Source organism: Sapajus apella, unplaced genomic scaffold (assembly GCF_009761245.1).
Source record: "Sapajus apella isolate SASKATOON/1434 unplaced genomic scaffold, GSC_monkey_1.0 scaffold2, whole genome shotgun sequence".
In the NCBI taxonomy this organism is placed as follows: Eukaryota; Metazoa; Chordata; class Mammalia; order Primates; family Cebidae; genus Sapajus; species Sapajus apella.
Genome location: NW_022436942.1, coordinates 48,070,232 through 48,085,947, shown reverse-complemented (window position 1 = coordinate 48,085,947; position 15,716 = coordinate 48,070,232). Strand labels below are relative to the sequence as shown.

The 15,716-nt window shown below is 38.6% G+C and overlaps 1 protein-coding gene across 9 annotated transcripts in view; it reads left to right on the top strand.

Moving 5' to 3' along the window:
• Positions 1-12,646, top strand: part of POC1B (POC1 centriolar protein B) — a 93,360-nt gene extending 80,714 nt beyond the window's left edge. For 5 of the 9 annotated variants that reach the window (XM_032297274.1, XM_032297284.1, XM_032297259.1 and 2 more), the window contains 2 exons: positions 6,452-6,670; positions 11,120-12,646. In XM_032297274.1, the coding sequence (XP_032153165.1) occupies positions 6,452-6,670; positions 11,120-11,224 (324 nt within the window). In that variant the 3' untranslated portion in view covers positions 11,225-12,646. Of the gene's footprint in view, positions 1-5,598; positions 5,642-6,451; positions 6,671-11,119 lie in introns of those variants that run through there. The other 4 variants (XR_004274835.1, XM_032297266.1, XR_004274828.1 and 1 more) reach the window with 3 other exon arrangements.
• Positions 12,647-15,716: the final 3,070 nt, after the last annotated feature.

The following is a 15,716-nucleotide window of genomic DNA, read 5'->3' as shown; positions in this document are numbered from 1 at the left end:
ACTTCAGCCTCCTGAGTCGCTGGGACTACAGGCGCACTCCACCATGCCCAGCTAATTTCTTTTGTATTTTAGTAGAGATGGGGTTTCACCGTGTTGCCCAGGCTGGTCTCAAAGTCCTGAGCTCAGGCAATCCACCCACCTTGGCCTCCCAAAGTGCTGGGATGACAGGCATGAGCCACCACACCCAGCCAAGTTAAGGCTCTTGAGATGGGAGGTTATCCTGGATTTATCTGGTTGGGTCCCATATAATCACAAGGGTCCTTATAGGAAAAGAGGGAGTCATGAGAATTAGAGAAGATACAACAATGGAAGCGGTGATTGGAATGATGCAGCCATGGGCCAAGGAATGTGGACAGCCTCTAGAAGCTGGAAAGGCAAGGAATGGATTCTCTCCTAGAGCCTCCAGAAGGAGTGCAGCTTACTGATACCTTGATTTTAGCCCCATTAATCCTGTCTTGGACTTGCAATCTCCAAAACTATAAGATAATCAATCTATGTTGTTTTAAACCACTGTTTGTAGTAATTTGTTACAGCAGCAGTAGGAAACGAACACAATCCTGTATCTCTGGCACCTGGAATTTTGCCTAGCACATAGGTGCTAAATAAAATAATTTTGCTTAAACAAATGGTATGTCTTCATTATCTTAGATCTTACATAGAGATTATTGAAGTTTCCAATCCCTACTCTAAATTTTGCCATTGAAAATAAATGATATATTCTTTCTTTGAAAAATAATAACTTGCTTTTATTGTTGTCCAGGCAAAAGGCCCTTTTTGTTGTTATTCTAGTCTATTTCAGGCAGACGTTTTATACATAAGTGTGTGTGTGTGTGTGTGTGTGTGTGTGCAGTGATTTAAAAATCTCAGAACATCAGGAATAAAAAGGGCTTTAAAAGGTATTCAATTACATTTCCTGATTTGATGTTTGTATATCTTTCACAATATCTCTGACAAATGACCTTCCAAGTCTATTTTAGAACCTTCAATAATGGGAAACTCACTTTGGCTTAGATACTTTTCTGCCTTTTCTCTGTTTTGTTCTCTACTTACAGAATTAAACTAAGAGTAGAAATGTTAGTTGTAAACCAAAACTAACTTATTTTAACCAATTGATTGAATGTATATCTGAAGTTCAAGTCACTGATAATCTTTACATGTGAAATGCCTACTTTTGCAGCCACATTTATCAGATAAATCCTTATGTTATTCAGCCAGAAGCTATCAAGTATGCCTTCGGGGGATACAAATCTACCAGTGCTTTGCAATTAGATGATATATGCTTGCCTTGCTCCCTCACTGTACCTCTGAGAAGGCATTTAAGATTGTAATTTTTAGCAGAAAATGGCATTAGTTTAACTTTGGGGTTATACTTCTCTCCAAATACTATCAAATTACTAATATTTAATTTTTGTGAATGGCTTAGCTGATGCAGGACAGTTAGTTAAATTCAGTTTAACAAATGTGGAGCTTTGTCTGTGTCTCATATGCTAGCCCAGGCACCTGAGATGATAAAGTTATTGCTCCCACAAGAGGGGTTCATAATCTAATGGGGAATACAGATATGTCAATACAAATATAATAAGGAGTGAGAAATCCTCTACTGATGGCACAAAGTCTTGTGGGAGTGAAATGGCACTAGTGATTAATTCTGACTTGCCCGCCTAGAGGGTGGATGGTGGAAAGGGTGAAGGGTGGTAGGAGAAGTAGAGAAGAGGAAAGGAGGAAGGGGAATAGATATAATGTATGAACTTTCACATGTAGTTGAACGCCACAGTATCCTGAATGTTACTTTGTTAATTATATAAATAATAATAGCTTAGATGTGTGGACCATCATTATGTTGTTGAATGGTTAATTTTCTAATAAAAATGTGTTTGGCAATGCCAAAATTTTCAGTTTTTATTGATGCATTAAAATAATTTGTCCTCAAATATAAATGACAAATGAAGATGTATGCATTAAAATTAACCATGGTATTCAAAGAACTTATTCAGAGTCATTTGTCCCCAGGATGTGATACGTTTTATATTTAGTTCTCAGGACTTTCATAGTTCTTTGCATCAGTCAGTTTGTATCTTTTACTCCATTTCATTTGTTCAGGAGGAGAGTGGGGCCTTTTAACCTATACAGACAAGTATTTCTCAGCCCTTAGATTCATTCTGTGCCCTTGGTGAGGCTGCATTTCCCATCTTCAGGATGGCAACCATGGGTTTATCCAAAGAACTTTAGGGTAGTGATTGCCCTGCCATCGTTTTTGATAAAGTGCTTCCCCAGAGAATTGTAAGTTCCATGAAGGAAGATACCACGTCTGACTTGTTCTTTGATATAGGTCTAATGCCTACCATAGAAGGTCCTCATTTGTAGGATCAGTGATTGTATTACTATTGTTTCACCGTACTTCAGGTGTTAGCAATAGAAGTAAGAGGTAGGAAATGAGAACATGATGTGATTTCTTCTTTTTATGAACTACCAAAGCATTTGTTTCTTCTGCAGTCTTACAGTCATATATTTGCTTTTGTTTTTGTCTGCTTGTCTGTTTTTTGCTCATTCAGCAGTGCCAGAGATGAGCTAGGCACTGTGGGGAATTTAGGCCCTGCCCAGTCTGAATTCTCTCATCACAACAGAGAATCCTCAAGAGCGGACATCATACCATACATATATTTATCATTGTATTATAGTATGTATAGGTGCTCAGTAAGTATTTACTGAAAACTGAATATTAGCACCTTTGAAATAGGAGAGTATCTCAATGTGCTGAGAGAACCATGTACTATAGACTTACTTGCTGGACTTCTGTCAGCCAAGAATCTTAAACACTGTGTTTTTCCCTTTGTATCTTTTCAAAAAATGTTTACAAATTGAATGTATTGAACTTCCCCCATGCTGTGCATCTCACTCTTCTCCTGTACAAACAAGATGTAAAGACAGGGTTGGTTGGTAGAAAGGAATATGCTAATACCTAGGTATCAATACCTTTGAGAGACAGAGATAGAGATGTCAGTTGGCTAATGTTATAGGATGGAAAGCTGGTACCCTTTTTTCTCTTTGCCCATATGCTTTTCCCTTTTTTTCTTTCATTTCCATGTGTCATATGATAATAATGTATTTTTTTGCTGATCCCAAACAAGAAAACCATTATTAAGGCTCTGTTGGAGCTCTTTTATTACTTAGATTATCTATGGTCTTATATCATCTTTGCCAATTTTCTATTGTCCTTTCTATACTAATGACCTTGACTGCAAACCTCCAGAGTTCAGTGACTGATTTGTTAATTAGATTGGGGCTTTTTTTCCAAGAAGGGCTGAAGCTCTTATTACAGTATGATTAATAATATTGTCGCCATGTATATACATACTTAGATATGTTGTGATCCATATTTTTTCAAAAAAACTGTCTTGGCTATAGATAATTTGGTTTCCATCTGTGAGAGGAGTAATAAAATATATAAGTGATTAACATTTTCAAAAATATTCAAGCTTCTGCTAAGTACTAGAAATGATCCAAGGGATACAGTGATGAGAAGAGTAGACATAGTAGTCTAGTGAAGGAGAAAGACAATAATAAGGAACAAATATATAAATACAAATTCTGGTTATGGAGGAAAGCATCAGGATGCCACACTAAAGAATGGAAGGTCCAGCTTCAGTAGGGTGGTCAGGGCAGGGACTACATTTCTGAAGATGGGACAATTAAGCTGACATTTGGAAGCTGAGAAGGATGCAGTCATGCTCGGATGACAGAGAGCCATTGCAGGCAGAGCAGAAGCAATGCTTTCTGTTTGTTTGTTTTTTAAAGCCTGTCCTTTGAGCAGGAACTATGTGTTTGGGGGTGAGGATGGTTGTTGAGCATGGACATGTATATTTTGTCCCCAGTGAGTGAGGTCTAGGATCAGGAATGCAGACTATGTTCATGACACAGGATTTCTTTGCATTTCCATACTCTCCTTTACAGTGCTACCATTTTAGTCTTTGCTATCAGCTCAGTAGCTGCAGACCCATGTAGATAAGTGTTGTATGCTGCTTTCCTAGTTCCCTTAGTTCAGAGCATGAATAGGTGATTGGTACATAGATGCTTCTAAGTATGAATGGGTAGCATTAAAAAAAATTTGTTAATTTGTTTTTCCAGGATCTGTGATTGTTAGGAGCCTTTCTTCTGGACATTTTCAGTACAATTTTAGCTTTTCTTTGTCATATGGAGTTGAGTAATTCAAAGTGATAGTAATAGAATCGTTTTGAGGACACGTTCTTTGTTGTTGTTGTTGTTGTTTTAAGAGACAGAATCTCTCACTCTTCCCCAGGCTAGAGTGCAGTGGTGCCATCATAGCTCACTGCAGCCTCAAACTCCTGGGCTCAAGCCATTCTCCTGTCTCAGCCTCCTGAGTAGCTAGAACTACAGGCACACAATAACATGCCTGGCTAAATTTTTGATTTTTTAAATTTTTTGTAGAGACGTAGTCTCCCTAGTCTCCTTACGCAAGCTGATCTCAAACTCTTGGCTTCAAGCAACCCTCCCATTTTGGCCTTTCAACACTTTGGGATTACAGGCATAAGCCACTATGCCCAGCCTTTTATGATCCATTTTGAGTTAATTTTGTATGTGGTGTGAGGTAGGGGCCCAAATTCATTGTTTTCAGTGTGGATATTGAGTTTTCCCCTTCCATTTGTTAAAAAGACAATTCTTTCCTGATTAAATTGTCTTGGCAACCTTGTCAAAAACCAACTGACCATAAATGGAAGGGTTTATTTCTGCACTCTCAGTTTTGTTTCTTTCATTTATATATCTATTTTTATGTCAGTTCCACACTGTCTTAATTACTATAGTTTTGCAATAAGTTTTGAAATTTGGAAGTGTGAGTCCTTCATATTTTTTCATCAATATTATTTTAGCTGTTATGGGTTTCTTACATTTCCATATGAGTTTTAGGATAAGCTTATCAATCTCTGCAAAAAAAGGCAAATGGGATTTTGATAGGGTTTGCACTGAATCTGCATATCAATGTGGGGAGTATTGTCATCTTAATAATATCAAAGTTTTTGATTCATGAATTTGGGATATGGGATGTTTATTTGTTTAGATCATTTGATCTTTTATTTCTTTCAATGGTGGTTTGGATAAAAGTTTCCAGTGTACAAGTCTTACATTTCTTTCTTTCTTTTTTCTTTTCTTTTCTTTTCCTTTCTTTCTTTTGTTCTTTCTTTCTTTTCTTTCTTTCTTTCTTTTTTTTTTTTTTTTTTAAGACAAGGCCTCACTCTGTCACCCAAGTTGAAGTGTAGTGGCATGATCTTGGCTTACCACAACCTCTGCCTCCCAGGTTCAAGTGATTCTCATGCCTCAGCTTCCTGAGTAGCTGGGATTACAGGCATGCACTGCCACACTTAGCTACTTTTTATAATTTTAGTAGAGACTTTTGCCATGTTGGCCAGGCTAGTTCGAACACCTGGCCTCAGGTGATCCACCTTCTTTGGCCTCCCATAGCGCTGGGATTACAGGCTTGAGCCCCTATACCTGGCCTTACATTTCTTTTGTTAAATTTTTTTCATGAATATTTTTTATGCTATTCCATTGTAAATTGAATTATTTTCTTAATTTTATTTTCGGATTGTTCATTGCCATATGGAGGACTTTCTGTTTTTCTACTGTGGTAATATATATATAATGTAAAATTTATCATTTTAACCATTCTTAAGTTTACAGTTCATTGGCATCAAGTATATTCACAGTATTCAAAGTGTTTTGTAACCATCCCTGCTATTTATTTCTAGAATTTTTTCATCATTCCAATTAGAAACCCTGTACTGCTTGAGCAATAACTCCCCATTACCCCTGCCTTCAGCCCCCAGTAACCTCTACTCTACTTTTAGTCTCTAAAAATTTTCCTATTCTAGGCACCTCATATAAGTGCAATCATACAATGTTTGTCCTTTTGTGTCTGGCTTGTTTTACTTAGCATGTTCTCAAGATTTGTCCATGTTATAGCATAGCCAAACTATTTTCCACAGCATTGAACTATTTTACACTTCTACAAGCAATGGACAAGTGTTTCAATTTCTCCACATTTTCACCAACACTTGTTATTTTCCATTTTTTTATAATAGTCATCCTAATAGAGGTAAATACTGTTTTTAAATTAAGAATTAAACTCTATTTAACAATCTTTTTAATGGTAGAACACCTGATCCCTCAGACGGGCATATGGAAAGCCTGTTTCATTGAACAGAAAGTCAAGGATTATTGTGAATTTTCCCTATTCACTGTTAGCTTTGCTTCTTTATTATAATAATTATAATAATTCCTTATTAATCTAATTGTACTAATTTCCATAACTTTTAGAGTTGAGGATGAATCTTTAATGTAAGGCTGGGCTTTTTAAGAGGAATACTTTAAACATTTATATATATCATTTTAAAGTTTGGAAACTATAACTCTTCCTATATTTTTTGTGACATTAAAGACAACAGAAACCAGTGGTAGAACTCTGCCAGACAAGGGTGAAGAGGTCTGTGGATATTTCTTGAACCCCTCCTTATTGTCACCAGAATGTTCACCAACAACCACAAAAAAGAAAACAGAAGACATGAGTGATCTCCCCTCCGAAAGTCAAAGGAGCATACCTCTTGCTGTGACTGATGCTTTAGAGCATATTATGGAACAACTCAATGTTTTGACGCAGGTGGGCATGACACAGGTGGCATGCATTGCACTTGGGGGTAAGATACACAGAACAATTCTGGATACAGCAAGTTGCAAGTTGCAGAACTAGCAGAGCAGGGGAAATTTTTCTTTACTAGCAAAGCAAACTCAAGGTAGCAATGCCCTAAGCAAGATCTTGTGGAGATAATACCACTTAACCCATTTGTAAGGAAATATTTCTAGCCATAAGAAAAATGTGTTGGAAGTAACCATTTCTGGTTAGTATGCAATACTGCCAATGTTTATAGTTTTTTACTCTGAAAATATTCTCACAGTCCAGTATTTAACTTCTCTTATTCCATAGCTTCTTACATTGATACAGTGATCTTCTAGGCATAATGGTTTTGCATTCCTATGTTAGAATATTACCCAGTTTTTTGAGGCCAGTTTACCTTTGCAAAGGAAGAATACAGTGGATCTTAAAAAATATCCCAAAATTCTTCCAACTCTTGGTTACAAGGTATAGATGTAAGGGAAGTGGTATGTTGAAATGGGTACACCAAAGAGCTCTTCCAGCTCTGCTGATTCATTGTTCCCTTTGAATAAGTCTTCTCTTGTTCCTCTTTATGTGTAGAATGAGAATGCTAGATACTAATATTTGTCAGAGTGGGCAGTAGCAAGTTATATAAAAAGATGGTAAAATATGAACTACAGAGACGTCAATTACTTGTCCAGAAAAAAAATTGAAATAGAAAAAGCTTTTGCATAGAAATTACCAACTGGTTCTCAATCCTGACTGTACATAATAATCATTAGGGCACGTATACCTGGTTCTCACCTCCAGGAAGTCCATTTTCATTGGTCTGGAATAAGGCCCTAGCATCAGTCTTTTAAGCACCCCTACGTGATTCTGTTTTACAGCCAGTGTTGAAAACTGCTAATTTAAGTGAATGTTTTTATCCTATAGATATCACCTCATGACTTTTAGAGGCATCTGACAGATTGTGAGAAAGAGCAGTGTGAGAACTTGGAGTTATTATGATTCGCTCAATGAAAATCATATTAAAAATCACTCACTTTCAGCTGGGCGCGGTAGCTCATGCCTGTAATCCCAGTACTTTAGGAGGCTGAGGCGGGCGGATCACGAGGTCAGGGGTTGAAGACCAGCCTGGTCAACATAGTGAAACCCCATCTCTACTAAAAATACAAAAATTAGCCAGGCGTGGTGGCACCCACCTGTAATCCCAACTACTTGGGAGGCTGAGGCAGGGGAATCACTTGAACCCTGGAGGCAGTGGTTGCAGTGAGCCGAGAGCATGCCGTTGCACTCCGGCCCGGGCAACAGAGCAAGACTCTGTCTCGAGAAAAAAAAAAAAAAAATCACTCACTTTCATTTTGTAATATTGTGCTAGACGTGACTTTCTCTGTATTCATCAGACATGTCTTTCCCTTAAATGTTCTTGCCCTCTTCACTTCATGTCAAATTTAGTTGTAGTTGGTTTGTTTCCCATATTGCTATGACTTCCTCACCTAAACTGTTACCTTTCATTGTTGGGTCCTCATTAGGGTCTCTCCCAAGTCAATCTTTCCGTTCCCTGTTCTGTCCGTTTCATGACCTTTTTCTCCTCCTTTTTACCAGATTGAGAGCTAAATAAATCACCTTAAGCTCTATTGAATTTCTCTATGGTTTTAAATTTTTAAGGGATGGAATCCTTTTACATATTAAAAAGGTTAGAAGCAGGCACAACACTTGCGAAAGGGGAGCAGTGAATCTGTGGGCAAGTAGCAAGGAAAATAAAGACGTTCTGGTTCACTTTACAGATGACTTAATACCACCTAACTTAGTTGGAGGGTGTTTATTGTTACTGAACCATAAATAGAAATAAATTTAAATGAAATTATGTTTTAGATGGTAGACAGATGGCGTTAACCAGTGTTAAAGGTGTTAATAATAAATATATAAATAACTTTTAGCATTTGAAGCTGTGATAATGTATGAAAGGTGTCTGAAGGGCTGGGCAGAGTGGCTCACACCTATAATCCCAGCACCTTGGGGGGCCAAGGCAGAAGGATTGCTTGAGCCCATGAGTTCAAGACCAACCTGGACAGTATAGTGAGACCTCATTTCTTCTTTTATCTTTTTATTTTATAGAGGCAGGGTCTCACTATAGTTGCCTAGAAAGTTTTGAACTCCTGGGCTCAAGTGATTCACCCAGCTTGGACTCCCAAAGTGCTAAGACCTCATTACTACCAAAAAAAAAAAAAAATTAGCCAAATAGAGTGGCACACACCTATGGTCACAGCTACCCAGGAGACTGAGATGGGATTATCACTTGAGCCCAGGAGGCAGAGGTTGCAGGGAGCTAAGATCAAGCCATTACACTCCAGCCTGGGCAACAGAGTAAGACCCTGTCTCAAAAAAAAAACTGTCTAATAAAATGCTTGGCACATAGTAGGCACTGAATAAATAGTACAATGTATTATCAACATCACTATTTTTAATTAGTAATGATCTACAGATAGTATAAAATATTAAGGCAAAAGCTATTAAATAATATTTTTAAAAATTGGTTATATTCAAAAGATGATAGAGAATCAATATGTTATCTTAAAACCGGTTGACTAAAATACTAAGTGCTATGCCTTTCCTATATGTACTCTACCATTAGGTAACCAAATAGTAGATGAGGAAAATTTCTCTTATTTATTAGTTATCCCAACTAACAAAATGGTTCTTTTTGTTTGTTTGTTTTGAGATGGAGTCTCGCTCTGTCACCCAGGCTGGAGTGTAATGGCACGATCTGGACTCACTGCAACCTCTGCCAACTGGGTTCAAGTGATCCTCCTGCCTCAACCTCCTGAGTAACTGGGATTACAGGCACATGCCACCACGCCCAGCTAATTTTTGTATTTAGTAGAGGTGAGGTTTCACCACATTGGTCAGACTGGTCTCAAACTCCTGACCTTGTGATCCATCTGCCTTGGCCTCCCAAAGTGCTGGGATTATAGGCATGAGCCATGGTGCCTGGCGTCTAACTAACAAAATGTTTTAATGATAGAATTAGAATACCGTTATTTGCAATCTCCAAGAATAGATGCAGCCGTTGACTCACTGTGACATTCATGAAAAGAAAAACATTATTAATCTACCTTCTAATTAGAGAATAGGCTACCACCTGTAGTCTTTCCAAGGCATCTAACATGATCAAGCCTTTGGATCCAGCAGTCAACTTAGAGAATATACAGAAGATGGAAGAACAAGCTGAACTTCACCCTAAGTGTGCAGTTTCTGAGCTTCTCAAATGGCCTGAGCTTATCAACAGACAAATTGTAAATAAAGCAAGGGAGAGGTTGAGCACCTGTAGATTAAGAGAGTCTTTAAGTGACACATTAATATGAATTCCTGAAATGGGAAAGAAAATTATAGTGTATAGGGATGTACACCTGAGAAATAAAACCATAAAGAAACAAGAAAGCAGTAATTGTTAAGGTCAGGAGAGTGGCTGTTACAGAGGGAGGTCACGTGGTAGGCACATGGAAGGCTCTCTGGGGTGGCTGGCAGAATCCAGTTCTTGCTATGTATGATGGTTTTGAGGATGTATTTCTTTTAAGAATCTATTAAGTAACAATACATGTACCTTGTGTGGGTTCCTGAATAATCTATGTTTTATTTTATAATAAAAAGTTTAAAAAAAAAAAGATACAAAAGAATGAAGGCAGAGTAGCCAATATCCCAAAAAATTAGATTTCCCAAGTTTAACATATGTATAAAACGTATATATGTTAACATTTAATATATATACATATATGTGTATATATGTAAGTATTCTGGATGTGTTTTAACTCTTTCAGCTAATAAATAAGAAGAGGACTCTTCAAACCCTGTGTGTCCAACACTAGCATAAGCATTTTACATGCATTATTTTATTCAGTCCTCCTGACAACTCCACAAGGTGATATTAGCATCTTCTAGGTGAAGGCACTGCAAGCAACTGTTACATTTTCAGAGCAATCTAGCCATCTGTCTGCAGTGCTATAGGTACAGTGTGCCATGGATTGGATTGTGACAGAATAAGTAGTGATGACATTTCAGTGGCATCTGGCTGGCATGTGGAATTTCGCACCCCCTCCCCTTCTCCACTAAGTATGTAGCTTATGGCACCACTTAGAACCCTGTGTAGCCTCATCTATGGTTTTGGTGTTTTGGAAGATCAGGCATAAAAGGTCTGATCTTTTACTGCTTTTTTTCTCAAACACATCAGTTTGGGTTTTGTTTTGTTTTTTTTCTTTTTCTACGACTGCTTGATAATGCCTTGCCCTTGTGGTAGGGCTCAGAAGCAACGCAAGTTCTGGGGCTCATTTCTGAGCCAACTTCTTGGCAGAAAGGTGGGAGTCCCATGTCTAAAAAGGATATTCTAAGCAGAGATTGTCATTATCATCCTCACCACCAGGGGACCAGGCATTGATTATTTTGTCCTCCTTTTTGCAGACTGTTTCAATCTTGGAGCAGCGACTGACTTTGACAGAGGATAAACTGAAAGACTGCCTTGAAAATCAGCAAAAGCTTTTCAGTGCTGTTCAACAGAAAAGCTGAATAAAAAATTCATTTTCATTTGTTGGGCAGAGGCACAATAAATGAACAAATGTACGTAGGAAGGCAGTGCAAGATACTCCACGCAACACAACCACGTGCTTTTTATTCCACAGCAAGAATACACTTACCGTGGCATTTCTTAAAAGGGTGAGCAACAGAACAAAAGGTAGTAAAGGCATATTTAAGGACTAATTTAAATACACAAATCAATGTGAAGGACTAATTTACATTACTGTCATTTATGATTGCAGTAATAAAGTGATAAGCATTCAAGCAACTGTATTTTCCCCATATTATTTCTAAGTGTCCATTTTCATTTCTAGGCCAAATCCTGCCAGGAGAGTAACCAAATCTCTAGATTTCACTGTTAAATCATTTTGGATTCACCACATTCAGACAGTCATGGGGTGAAATAATTCACTTCCCTGTAAAATAGCATCCTGTATGCAAAGAATGAGTTATTGATCTGACTTTTTATATTTCTTTCTGTTCAAAAAAATTATCCTTACTAATGCCTTGAAAAGATGAATAAAAATTCCCAGACCACAGAATTTCCACAGCAAGAATACAGTTATTTTAATTAACAACAGCATAGATATGTCATAGGGTTGTTTTACTTAATTTATGGTGTACTTTGCTTATCCATTGGCCAACTGGAAGGAAATGAAACACACCTTTCTATCACAGATGAATGTGCTGAATGATTTGGGTTGTATCTGATCATGGTTCACAAAAATTGTGTTAGTGTGATTTCAGTATGCCAAAAAGCCAGAGTGATGCAACAGTGACATTTAAAAATATGCACACATGTATGTACACACGCTTCAGAAATGTTGTTGCTTAGGGTGCTTTGGGCAGCTAAATAGTAAGTACTTTTTAAATTTTAGCATCATCATCTTCCTATTTAATGAATTGTGATTTAAAACAAAATGAAAATGAGCCAGATATTCTAAAAGATCCTGGTTACAAATTAAGAATTTAATTTTATTTTAAACCAAATTGAGATTAAATTGGAGAAAAGCAAGCAAATTAATTTCAGCTTGATTATCAACCTGTATCAAGAACAAAGATGGAAGGAGGTGTCCCCATTTATGGTGTGTATAGGTAACATAGGGAAAATACTATTCTGTGTTTTGGAAGAGAAGAAATAGTGCCTTCCTATTTATTTCTATATCTAGAAATTTTTCTCAAATTTCAGTTGTATCTATGAGATGGGTTTCTAAGTATCTTATTGTGTGTTATAAGTGCCTTTTCATATCATACTAAGTGTGAGCTTCTGGACATTTTCAAGAGCTTACAAAGACTAAGTGACTATTTTTATAACCTCATTGAGAAGACTAAGAAACAAATGAAATGTCCTATCAATTTTGTTTACTTCGTCATGCTTCAAACAATAAAGACATTTTTGCTTTAAAAGCAAAAGTTGTTCCTTTTCTTTTTAAATGATTAAAACCCGGAAATACTAAACATCTTATCTTCCAGCTCACTCTGTCTTTAATGTGTGTGAGAATCATCTGGAGAGCTTGTCAAAATAGTTTCCTGGGCCCTATCTCCAGAGCTGATTCCATGGGTCCGGTGGGGCCCGCTCATTTGCATCATTCACAATCTCATGGTGATGCTGATGCTTTGGGCTGAGGGCCACACTTTAGGAACAACCTGTAGCCACTTCTTTTTTGTTTGTTTGTTTTAGAGATAGAGTCTCACTCTGTCGCCAGGCTGGAGTGCAGTGGCATGATCTTGGCTCACTGCAACCTCCACTTCCCGGGTTCAAGCCATTCTCCTGCCTCAGCCTCCTGAGTAGCTGGGACTACAGGCACATGCCACCATGCCCAGCTAATTTTTGTATTTTTTATAGTAAAGACGGGGTTTCACCATGTTGGCCAGGATAGACTCAATCTCTTGACCTCGTGATCCGCCCGCGTCGGCCTCCCAAAGTGCTAGGATTACAGGCATGAGCCACCATGCCCAGCCACCACTTCTTACAACCTAATGTTGCCACATATTTTTTACAGTCATCACAGAACTTTACAAGTTATATAAAAATAGTGATGATATAAATGCAGATGCCTTGAAACTTTTTCAATAGGCTCAATTTTCTAACTCCTGTCTTTATTTACTTACTTTTTATAGCATTTGAGGAATCTCCTTCATCTTCATCAGATTCCAGCCCCTCCCTTTCCTAAGTTGAATATGCAGCTGCCTGATCAACATTTCCACTTGGAACTCTAATAGGCATTTCTAAATAGGTCCAAAACCAATTCTTCTGCCCTCTACCTCTAACTCCCCACCCTAACCAGAGTCACTAGCAGCCTCCTTCCTGGACTTGCATGTCTCAATAAAATTACAACTTTCCGGCTGGGCACAGTGGCTCACACCTGTAATTCCAGCATTTGGGGAGGCCAAGGCAGACAGATCACAAGGTCAAGAGATCAAGACCATTCTGGCCAACACAGTGAAACTCTGTCTCTACTAAAAATACAAAAATTACCTGGATATCGTGGTTCATGCCTGTAGTCCCAGCTAGTTAGGAGGCTGAGGCAGGAGAATCGCTTGAACCTAGGAGGTGGAAGTTGCAGTCAGCTGAGATCAAGCCCCTGTACTCCAGCCTGGCGACAGAGCGAGACTCCATCTCAAAAAAAAAAAAAAAAAAAAAAAAAAAAAAGACAATTTTCCTTCCCATTGCTCAAGCTGACCACTTGGAATCCTCTTTAATTCCTCTCTTTCACACGCCACAGTTCATTACTTCAGGGCATTTTGTCAGAATGTAGAAAACACCTGACCACTTTTTACCACCTTCGTCTCCCACCATGATCCAAGCGACTGATCTCTTGGCTCACGACCACAGTTGCCTCCTGTTTTAGTCCCTTTGTGTTGCTATAAAGGAATACCTGAGGCTGGATGATTTATAAAGAAAAGAGATGTGTTTGGCTTATAATTCTGCACACTGCACAAGGAGCATAGTGCAGATGCTTCTAGTGACGGCTTCAAGCTGCTTTTGCTCGTGGTGGAAAGTGAAGGAGAGACTGCAGCACATGGTACAGAGGAGGAAGGAAAGAGGGGAGGGTGGTGCCAGGTTCTTTTTAACAATCAGTTCTCACAGGGACTAAGAGAACTCACTCATTACTTCGAGGAGGGCATTGGACCATTCATGACCCAAAGAGCTCCCCTTAAGCGGTGCCTCCAACAGTAGAGATCAGATTTAAACATGAGACTTGGTGGGGCCAAACAAACCATATCCAAACCATAGCACCTCCTGACCAGTCTACCTGATGCCACCTTGCACAGCAGGCCACAGTAGCTCTTGAAAATGCTGAGTCAAAGCACTTGGCTCTTCAGCACAGAACACTTCGGGGCTTCCCATCTCCCAGTAAAAGCCTAAGAGGCAACCTCTCCTCTTTAAATTTCCCTTTCCTTCTTGACTAATCCTTAATCACCACCCTCTGGCCATAGTGGACTCTTTGCAACCCTTTGAAGAAGCAAAGTGTTCCCACCTGAGGGCATCTGTAAACTTCCTCTGCCTAGAACTCTCTGCCCTCAGACACTGATGCCTTAAAGCATTCGACTTGTACTCACCTGGCACTTTTTCACAGGTGTCCTCCCTGACTGCCCGAGTGACCCTCTCTCCATTCACTCCCTGATCCTTCACCAGGCTTCGTTTTCTCCAGTGCATTTATTACCATCTGACACATACATCAGTTCACACATATGTCTTTCCCTGGTAAGCAACTCTGCCTGTCAGTCATTGATTGATCTTAGAGCTGAGAATGGTTTCCAGTTTGTAGTAGGCACACAGCACATATTGTGTGAATACAGGACAACAGAAAGTTGCAGATTTTTCTCCTCCTCCACCCCTAAAGTGGCTTATCAGCTATGATTAAGTCCTGAGGAGAATGCCTCAGAACCCCATTTCGAGAAACTAAATTTGATGTGAGTGGCTAAGCAGCAGTGAGTCCCCAGGATATCTGTGATAGGGGAAAATCAGCAAAGGAACCATATTAATCTTCAGCCACATCAACTGATACTATCACTTCCTTCTTAGTGAGTATGGCTCAACCAAATAGAATATAATAGGGTTTCTCAATATTCGTTTTCCTAGCTGCTGCAGATAGGATTTTTTTTTCTTACAATAAGTATTTCTCTTGGACTTATACAAGTTGTTAAAGTAGATGTTAAAGGTTTTACAGGCTTTTTTAAAAAAGATAACTTCTCATTTGCCTGACGTATCTGTTAAGCAGAGGCACATGAAAAATTTTTAAAGTTTATTTGAGCAACAGTGACTCATCAATCAGACGGTGCCAAACTGCAAGCCGTTTGGGCTCCCCTGAAGGGAGTGCAAGGGGAAAACTTTTATAAGGTGTTTGAGGAAGCAATAGAGAAAATATCTGGATTGCTTAAAGTGGAACAGCAGCCTTAAAGTCTCTAGTTGGAGATTAGTTGGTGGGCTCTGATTTGTTAAGCTTAAATGTGGTCTTCCTAGGATATGACCACTTAC